This window comes from Podarcis erhardii, assembly GCF_964252035.2.
Source record: "Podarcis erhardii genome assembly, chromosome: 13".
Lineage (NCBI taxonomy): Eukaryota > Metazoa > Chordata > Lepidosauria > Squamata > Lacertidae > Podarcis > Podarcis erhardii.
In genome coordinates this window covers 375,353-385,519 of record NC_138502.1, presented here as the reverse complement: position 1 = coordinate 385,519, position 10,167 = coordinate 375,353, and the positions used below count along the sequence as shown (strand labels likewise).

The following is a 10,167-nucleotide window of genomic DNA, read 5'->3' as shown; positions in this document are numbered from 1 at the left end:
GACCCCCGAGGGCTGAAGCCCAGGGCTGGGCTGGCTCCCTCCGCCATCCATCCGCTTGGCACACACGTGCGCGCCCACTCCCTCCCACACAAACACGTGCGCGCCCTCTGCCGAGAGGGCAGGACCGGGGGGGGGGCTTCAGCTCGACCAGAGCCGCTTCTTTTCTGGCCAAGCCTCCCTCTCCACACAAACACATTTTCCGTGTGTCGGGGGCGCGCGCTCTTCCCTTTCCGTCCAGCCATCTCTCTTGCTGCTGCTGCTGCTGCCGCTGCCGCGCCCACCTCGAAGCTGGACCAGCTGCTCCGGCAATAATGGATACTTTTGTTTATAGAGATATTTGTGGATATATTTCTAGCCGATTTTGCGCCCCCCAACCCGCCCCCTGGCTACGGCCCTGCCTGCTTCTCTGGGCGCGCGCCTGGCTGCGGCGGGAGCCCGCGCTGCGCAGGCACCTTGCTCGCCATCCCGCCTCGCCTCGCCCTCCGCCGGCGCGCCTTCGCCCGGGCAGGAGGCGAATGGAGGCCGGGAGGGAAGATGGGGTCCCGGTCAGTGGGGAAGAAGGGGAAAGGACGGGGGCGCGAGGGCGAAATCAAGACAGGGAGCTCCCGGGAGAGGGCGGCTGAGCCCGAGGAGGAGGCTGCGCCTGAGTCCCCGCAGCGCGGAACTGGACGCACCAGAACCGCCGCCTCCCCCTCCCCCCCCCCCCAGCTGCATCACACGGTGAACTCAGGTTGAGCTCGGGGCCCACCAAGACCCCTCGATCTTTTTCACATGCACTGCTATGTCCCCCATCCTATAGTTGTGCATCTGGTTCTTCCTGCCTAAGTGCAGAATCTGACCTTTGTCCCTATGGAAATTCATTTTGCTTGCTTGCCCCCAGTTCTCCAATCTGTAAATGGTAATCTTGAATCCCGATTCTGTCCTTTGTGCCTTCCCTCCCAGTTTGGTGTCATCTGTAAACTGGATGAGCATCCCCTCAACTCCTCCATCCAAGATCGACAGATGGAGCCACACCAGGCCCCGGACAGAGCCCTGCAGCCCCCCCTGGTCACCAATCTATGGCGTAACCTCATGGGGGGTACAGTCGCCTCTCCGCATGAAGGATGTTTGAGGAGTTGGAAAAGGGTCAGAAAAGGGCTGCCAAAATGATCCAGGCAGACTTTGCTATGAAGAAAGGTTGCAGCCTTTGGGGCTCTTTAGCGCAGTGCTTCCCAATTAGCTAATTATTGAGTCCCCCCCCCCACGCCCCTCATTTTCAAAAGCCAAGCCAAGGAATCGGAATGTTGGAAGATTCAGGACAGATAAAATTAAACGCAAGGCAGAGTTCACCTGTGGAACTCCCCGGCACAGGACACCAGAGGGAGAGAGGGGGGCGCTGGCTTGCCAAGGGTTAAAAGGGATAGAGCTGGATTCCTAGAGGGGAGAGGGGGGGTCGGGGGGGGAGAAGCTCCCTCTCCCAAGCCCCTCCCCCTCCCTCCTGCCTGCCTAAAAGGGAGGAGGGGCCTTTGTCTCTCTCTTCTGCACGTGCTGCCTCCATGGCGCCTCCGGGAAGCCGGTGAGTCTCTGCATTGGGGAGAAGAGGGGGGTCCCCGGGATGCAGGGGGGAGCAGGGGGACCCCCAAGTCAAGGGACAGAGGCTCCTGCCCCCCTTCTCTGCAAAGCCGTTTGGGGAGGGAAGAAAAGGGCCTGAAAATAACCCCCCCCCCGACTGAGAAATCAGTCCCATTTATTAGCTGAGGGTGTAGGGGGACGGAAATACTATTAGGACACAAAGCATCCCGAAGAAATAGAAAGGAAAGGCTGACTGTTGGGAGAGGGGAGGGGGAGAGAAGAGAAAGCGCTTCTTGGTGCGATGCAGAATCAAGCCTGCGGAACTCCCTGCCCCAGGAGGCGAGGCTGGGACCAGGGCAGGGAGGAGGAGGAGGAGAGGCTCTGCTTGGCTTCTTGTATCCCCAGAGATGCTTCTGAATCCCAGTTGCTGGAAGGAAGCGCAGGGGGAGAGAGGGGCTCTTGTGCCCCAGTCCTGCTGGTGTTCCGATATTTGGGGTACCAAATGTGAGCCCCTTGAATTGGGCCAGGAAAATTGGAGAGTTTGAGAGGGGAATTAGATGTGTTCTCTAGGTTGTGGGGCTTCAGTGAGGAGGGCCCCCCCCATGGATGCCCCCTGGAGCTCCTTGGAGAAAAGGGGGGGGGGGGAGAAAGACAACGAATCAAGAGAGCATTTGGGCAGCTCCGCCTAGAGGGCACCGCCATGGCCTCATGGGGTCCCAAGCGTGGAGGACCCTGGCCTGGCCCTCTCTGTCTGAGCTGGAAAGGGATCCTGCTAGTCACTGAGGCCACCTGAGCCCCCCAGTGAGTAGGTTGGATCTAGGAGAAGCCCCAGACAGAGCTGGCTGTGTGGAGGTCAAGCTACGTCACAGTTTTTTTATTATTATTATTTTCATTACCCACTCTTCGTCGTAAGATCCCAGAGCAGCCGATGACTTTAAAACACAATAATAAAACTCAATACAGTGGTGCCCCGCAAGACGAATGCCTCGCAAGACGAAAAACTTGCTAGACGAAAGAGTTTTCCGTCTTTTGAGGTGCTACGCAAGACGAATTTCCCTATGGGCTTGCTTCGCAAGACGAAAACATCTTGCGAGTTCTTGCAAGTTTTTTTCCTCCCCCTCCCCTTTCTAAGCCATTTAGCCGCTTAGCCGCTAAGCTGCTAATAGCACTAATTTGCTAAGTCGCTAATAGGGGTGCTTCGCAAGACGAAAAAACCGCTAGACGAAGAGACTCGCGGAACGAATTAATTTCGTCTTGCGAGGCACCACTGTATTGCACTTGCTTCTTAGTGCTGTCCTTTGGTCTGTCCCACATGAACTTTGGCCTCACCCATTTGGCCCTCAAGGGCTTGGTCAGATCAGGATCTGACCCTCAGAACAGAGAAAAAGGGATCCCACCCCAAGAGTCTGTCGGGAGGACGTTGGAGATGCAGAGTGCTGATTTCATTCCTGGGCTGAAAACACTGAAAAGTGGGAGCCACCAGGCTGATTCATCTCACAGAAACTGCTTCCATTGCCTCCACTTTTGGCCTGGTCAGTTTCCCCCTAGGAGGGCAAGAGGATTTCTTCTTCTTCTCCTTCCTTCTTCCTTTCCTTCTTAGAGAAAGCTCAGAGTCCGGCCTGGGGTGCAGTCCAGCCCTGGTTCCTAGCAAGACTCATCCACACTTGCTCAAAGAACCTTTCTATTCTCCTGACAGCGGGTCAATTTATTTCCATTGCAGTATTTGCCAGCACCTCTAATTCAGACATTCAGAACTTGGCCAAAGAAAAACTGGATTCCTTCCTAAAGATGGATGAACAAGACTCAGCTGGCTCTGGAGCAGGAAGAGGCCATGCTATGGAAACTGGGAGTAGTGGGAGATTCTGGGAAAGCTCCATGCAGAAGATCCTGGGAGAGGAGGACACCCTTTGCTCAGAGGTGCAATGCCAGCAGTTCGGGCAGTCCTGTCACCAGGAGGCTGAAGGACCACGAAAGGTTTGCAGCCAACTCTACCGCTTTGACCGTCAATGGCTGAAGCCAGAAAGGCACACGAAAGCTGAGATGCTGGACCTGGTGATCTTGGAGCAGTTCCTGGCTGTCCTTCCAGCGGAGATGGAGAGCTGGGTGAGGGAATGCGGAGCAGAGACCAGTTCCCAGGCAGTGGCCCTGGCCGAAGGTTTCCTCCTGAGTCAGGCAGAGGAGAGGAAGCAGGTGAGAGAGGCTTTCCTCTGGATGCTCCCAAGGGGCTCCAAGGAGGGAGAAGATCTTAAAAACCTCTCCAAATTGCTCATCCTTTCCCCTTTTCTAACCCTTCTCCCCATTCTCTGTTTTGAATCCTTGTTTCTCTTTCAGGAAAATTCTGCAGATCTGTCTGCAGAAATGGGTCCTGATTCCTTTGGGGCCGAGAGGACTTTGTTGGATACCAGAGAGAGGTCGTTGGGTGAGGAGGAAGGAGTTTTTCCTCTGTGTGGTAACATTCTGGCAATTCTCAAACTAATCTGCGGGTTCATTCAATATTTTGGGAAGACACTTGGGGCCAAGAACCTAAAGGAGAGATGTACTTTAGCATAACTAAAATATGAAATGGGGACAAACTCCCGAATGCACCTCTGAGAGAAGCATCCTGCACTCCTGTCTCCCCACTTCCCTTTGTCTCTTGCAGGTGAAAGAAGGATGCCGGCAAGACCTCCTCCTCCATCTCTTCATCCTGGTGGAGGGGAAGCAGCGGCTGAGGAACCAGATCAGGTGGGGGGAAGGAGCCTTGGGGGGAGGAAAGATGGGGGGGGAGACAGGGGATTCTGAGACTTGCATAGACATATTTATCCGAATAAAACAATGTGGAGTTCCACCCATTTTCACTAAGATTCATACTCATCATTAAAATACACTATGAAAGAACTCCATTAAAGCATTAAAATAAGAACCAATAATCCAAATGTGCAGAGACTAATCCAATTAAGACAACCCAGGCAGGAAGCAAAAGAGCAACGTGCAGGAAATAATCTTTATGCTGCCTAAGAGGAGGATATTTTTCTTTCAGAGCTCAGTTTCTTTTGAAGATGTCGCTGTTCGTTTCACGGCTGAGGAGTGGGCGTTGCTGGATCCTGCCCAGAGAGCTCTGCATAAGGAAGTCATGGAGGAGACTTGGAGGACCATGATCTCTCTGGGTAAAGTTCCCTCTTGGGTCATCATATCGTTTTGGGAATTCAATAGATATTTCTCTGGGACAAACCTCCCATATTTGGATGGATCCCAACGTTGCCACCCAGAGCACCTGGGATTCTCACCCCCCCACAGCTCACCTGGCATGGAGGGCTGGGGACTGTTTTGTCTGTGAATATTGTTCCTCTGCTTCTGCCTTTTTGCCCAGGGATCAGGGTGTGGATGGGCTTTCTGAGTGTTCAGGGAAGTCGCTTCTGCCAGGTTTTTGTTTGTGTGGATTTTTTGGTGGAGCAAAAAGTATTTCTCCAAATTGATTTCCAATAGATGGGAGGTTTTTTCTGCCTATGTATTAATTTCCAGATCAGTCTTTGCCACCTCCAACCGTCCATAAATCTCTTCCGGCTTCGGAACAGCTTCCTTCCTTCCTTCCTTCCTCCCTCCCTCCATTCCTTCCTTCCTTCCTTCCTTCCTTCCTTCCTTCCTTCCTTCCTTCCTTCCTTCCTTCCTTCCTTTTTACATTTCTAAATCTGTGGACTTTTCTTCATCTACTGCTGTCTCAGGTTTTTCCCCAATGGATTGTGTCCATTCTCTCACCTGCAGTCTCTCTCAAACGTCTCCAGCCATTCTGCACATTTTGTCCATTAGCTGCTGGTTATGGCATATCAAAAATCAAAAGGCTTCATTGTTATCTTTGCTATGATTTACTAATTATGATTTATTAGTTCTCCTTCTTTGATCTTCTCTGCTTCTCTGCACTTATAAAAGTTTACCATCTGTTTTCGGTTCGTTCCACACAGGTAAAACAGAGAAAGGAGATTTACGAACAGTGTAGCTTAGAAGTTAATAAAGGCAAACTTTCAGAATAATATATTTGTTTTAATCTTTTGAAATGACCAGTAATTAGTTTTGAGCTTTTTGATACATTTTCAAGACCCGTTTAGAATTCTGTCATTACCCAGCAGTTTAATTCTCCCCTGGACGCTAGGTAATTGGTAGGTAGAGAATCCAGTTCATATTCAAATAGACTTCTGACCTTGCAGGTGGAGTTGGTTTGATGATTGAGCCAAAGAAATTTCATCCCAAACAAGAACAGGCTTTTGGAATCTGAATTTCCCATAAATATGTCAGTGAATGTCAGTCAGCAAAGGCAGTGAACTCTGCTGTAAGACTTCCCATCTAACTCCCTTCAGATCTTCCTTGATCACAAGTGTTCATTAGCATTTTTCAAAAACTGGGAACTCCATTTCTTTCTTAGGCTCTGACCTGTTCCTCTCTTCATTGCAGTTAGTGATGAATTAGAAATTAAGAACAAGGGACAACACGACAAAATCCACACAGTGGCGAAGCCATATCAAGATTTGGAGTGTGGAGAGAACTTCAGTCAGAGCCACCATGCCACTTCCCATCAAAGAAATCCTATTGGGAAGAAACCCTTTCAGTGCTTGGAATGTGGGAAGAGCTTCAATCACAGTTCAAATCTCAAAGCCCATCAAAGAATACATACGGGGGAGAAGCCATATCAGTGCTTGGAATGTGGGAAGAGCTTCAGTCGGAAGAATAGTCTTACTTCCCATCTAAATATTCATACTGGGGAGAAACCATATCAGTGCTTAGAATGCACAAAGTGCTTTGCTGCAAGAAAAAAATTATGGCGACATAAGAGAATTCACACTGGGGAGAAACCATATCAGTGCTTAGAGTGTGGGAAGAGCTTCAGTTGGAAGCATAGGCTTACTTCCCATCAAATAATTCATACAGGGGAGAAACCATATGAGTGCATGGAATGTGGGAAGAGCTTCAGTCAGAGGTCCAATCTCCGTTCCCATCAAAGAATTCATACAGGGGAGAAACCATTTCAGTGTCTTGAATGTGAGAAGTTCTTTAGTACAAGAAGAGACTTGCATCAACACAAGAGTATTCACAGTGGGGAGAAACCATTTCTGTGCTTGGAATGTGGGAAGAGCTTCAGTCAGAGGGCCAATCTCCGTTCCCATCAAAGAATACATACAGGGGAGAAACCATTTCAGTGCCCGGAATGTGAAAAGTTCTTTAGTACAAGAAGAAACTTACATCAACATAAGAGAATTCACACTGGGGAGAAACCATATCAGTGCTTGGAGTGTGGGAAGAGCTTTAGGAAGTGGACCTATCTCACTTCCCATCGAATAATTCATACAGGGGAGAAACCATTTCAGTGTGTGGAATGCGATAAGTTCTTTACTACAAGAAGAGACTTAAATCAACACAAGAGAATTCACACTGGAGAGAAACCATATCAGTGCTTGGAGTGTGGGAAGAGCTTCAGGCGGAGCTCATGTCTCACTTCCCATCAAAGAATTCATACAGGGGAGAAACCATATAAGTGCTTGGACTGTGGGGAGTCTTTTCCCACAAGCAAATACTTCCGTCAACATCAGAGTACTCACAGTGGAGAGAAACCATACCAGTGTGTGGAATGTGGGAAGACTTTCTTCAGGAAGGAGAGTCTCACTTCTCACCTCAGAATTCATACAGGGGAGAAACCATTTCAGTGCCTGGAATGTGAGAAGTGCTTTACTACACGAAAAGCCTTCCATCGACATCAGAGAATTCATAAGGGAGAGAAACCATTTGAATGCCAAGAGTGTGGAAAGAGCTTTAGTGACAGGTCCCATCTCACTTCCCACCAAAGAATTCATACAGGGGAGAAACCATACCAGTGTGTGGAATGTGGGAAGAACTTCTCCAGGACGGACAGTCTTACTTCCCACCAAAAAATTCATACAGGGGAGCAACTATATCACTGCTTGGACTGCACAAAGTGCTTTACTACACGATATGGGTTCCATCGACATCAGAGAATTCACACTGGGGAGAAACCATTTGAATGCCAAGAGTGTGGAAAGAGCTTCAGATGGAGCGCGCATTTCACTTCCCACCAAAGGATTCATACAGGGGAGAAGCCATATGAGTGCTTGGAATGTGGGAAGAGCTTCGGTCGGAGAGACCACCTTACTTCCCACCAAAGAATTCATATGACGGATAAACCCGAATAGGGCTTGGAATGCGGAAAGAGCTTCAGCTGGAAGGAAATCTCAATTCTCACTAAAAACTCACAGTGGGGAAAATCCTGGAGTTATAGAATAGTAGCTTTGGGAGGGATTCTTAGGGTCATCTAGTCTGACCAATGCAATGCATCTTGATGATTAGTCAGAATCTTCTTTCTTGTTATGTTCTTGTGGGGTTACATGGTTCTTCACCTCCTTTACAATCATGAGAATAACCCTGTACAGAATAATCAGGTTCCTTGTCTGTTTAGATGTTTAGCTTGAATGAGACATAGTGCACCCCAGAGAGAGAACACAAATAAGCAATGAGACAACCAATGCGTATTGGAATTTCTATATAACATTGCTTTATTGATTAACAAACTTAACACATAACACATGCACTCAGACACACACGCAATCACACCTTCTCTAGGTTGGCCAGACCTAGAGGGTGGCTGGCAGGCAGCCGGATCTCAACTGCGTCTGACTCACACCTCAATCCGAAAGAGACTAATCTTATATGCTCTTCTCATTGTGCATCTAAGTCTCATGTTCCTGAGTGACATGTTCCTGGCAGTTCTTAGCATGTTCTTGGAAGTCCTCCATCTTTAGCATCTTCTAGGCATATCACAACCCTTACTGTCTGTACCCGGTCTTCTGGCACGCTACAACACTCATTGTTTGGGGCTTGCATTGCATGGCTTAGTCTTTATGCTTCATTGTAGATACAGGACTTTTTGCCAGAACATGAACATTCCATTCGCTTCTTTTGATCAGCACAGTTCATTAATAACACACTTCATTCATAATAGCATCCATTTTCTTCAGCCTAAAATGTGTGGTGGTCTTCAGCCATCTTGCGGCTCATTCAAAACATGCCATTCATAACAACTGTGAGTTAGGTTTGGCTCCCCAAGGTCTCCCAGTGAGCTTCATGGCCAAGTCGGGATTTAACCCAGGTCACCCAGGGTGTAGTCGAATACTCTGGCAATGTCCTACACTGGCTCTCCCATGAGACTCTTAGAAATTGTTTGTGCATGTTTGCTTAAAATTTGGGTGCCATATTCTGGTGTTTGTGTCTAAAGTTGTGTACTCCTCTAGCAAAGTAATTAATGTAATAATAGTAAGTACAGTATTATAATAGATTTAAGGCAATGTTAGCTGGGGAGGGGGAAGTTTCAAATTCTGGGGGTGAGCGGTGATTGGCTGTGAATTTGGAAGGGTGTTTGAGGAAGTACAACATAACAATCAGGCCTTTGGCTTACTAAACTTTCTCTAACCCTTTAAATGTGTGTGAGGCAGATGATTGCTTCATTTCATTTTTTCTTGTTTTTATTATCTAGGTTGTGTTTTTATTTTGCATTTTAATGGTGGGAACCGTCCTGAGGTTTTTGGATGAAAGCAGTATATAAATTTCATAAACTAAATGTTGGACGGTAGTCATAACCGATAAATGAAACATTTAAAAATACTCAAGCAAACAAAAAAATTTCCACATAAATCACAACAACAACAACTTTAAAAAACCAGCAACAGCAGCTACAACCCCCCCAGGAGTCAGTCTGGGCCCTGCCCTCCCAGAGCTGGAGGGAAAAGTCCTGCAAGGCAGGGAGCAGGTCTTTCCAGGTCCCCTGGTCCAGGGGGTCTCCAGCTTCTTGAGTAGAAACAGTTGTGGAGAGGGGTGGACAGGAGTTGTGAAGGAGGGGGGGTTAGATCCGTAGTGGAGAAACAACCTTACCATGTCTACTGCTACAGTTGTAGTAAAGTTACAAAAAAGAAGACAAAAGAGCATTCGAAACATTTTATTTAACTAAAACATTAACATTATAGCATATGTATCCATGTTTGGTAACTGATGTGGTTAAACATTTTTTTTAAAAAAAATCTTAGACTGAGTGTTAGCACATATGAAAAACTTAAATCCTTACTTCCTGATGAACAGCCTTTGGACTATAATGTAACTTAAATAGAAAACTATATTTAGAAAGATCCAGAAGCATTTTATTTTTAAAATCGACTTTAAATTTAAAAAACAACCATTGATTCTTATCTACCCTGACCACAACCCAGCTGTTTCCTCCTCCTTTCCCATCCTTCCCGGACAGCCTTTCCCAGCCAGGCTTAGCATTCCCCTGGTGGGGCATTTCATCCATCTCAAGGCCCCCACCTGCACTCTCAATGCACCCCCACCCGCAGCCCAGAACAAAGATGGCAGCCAACGGGGGGGGGGGTGTCTCTGGAAGAAGCAGCTCCCCACCCCCAAACCCCCTTGTCTCCTGCTTCCTTTCTGGGTGCCCCCTGCCTCAGCACCACCCTCTCTTGCTAAAGGCTGCATGCCCCCCCACCCCTCTAATACGTATCTCATCAGTCATCGCATGTGTGAAAGATTCCTGCCTTGCAGGGGGCTGGACTAGATGACTCCGTTGGTCCCTTCCCTCTCTCTAGT

The 10,167-nt window shown here is 48.3% G+C and overlaps 1 protein-coding gene across 2 annotated transcripts; it reads left to right on the top strand.

The window, feature by feature from the left end:
* Nucleotides 1-1,474: 1,474 nt before the first annotated feature.
* Nucleotides 1,475-7,923, top strand: LOC309326736 (uncharacterized protein). 2 transcript variants are annotated; one of them, XM_081835692.1, is made up of 5 exons: nucleotides 1,475-1,555; nucleotides 3,272-3,741; nucleotides 4,193-4,275; nucleotides 4,571-4,697; nucleotides 5,977-7,923. In XM_081835692.1, the coding sequence occupies exons 2-5, from the start codon at nucleotides 3,663-3,665 to the stop codon at nucleotides 7,725-7,727; spliced, it is 2,040 nt and encodes a 679-aa protein (XP_081691818.1). In that variant the 5' UTR covers nucleotides 1,475-1,555; nucleotides 3,272-3,662; the 3' UTR covers nucleotides 7,728-7,923. The 2 variants fall into 2 exon arrangements, with proteins under 2 accessions (XP_081691818.1, XP_081691819.1); XM_081835693.1 differs by lacking the exons at nucleotides 1,475-1,555; nucleotides 3,272-3,741 and adding an exon at nucleotides 3,901-3,970.
* Nucleotides 7,924-10,167: the final 2,244 nt, after the last annotated feature.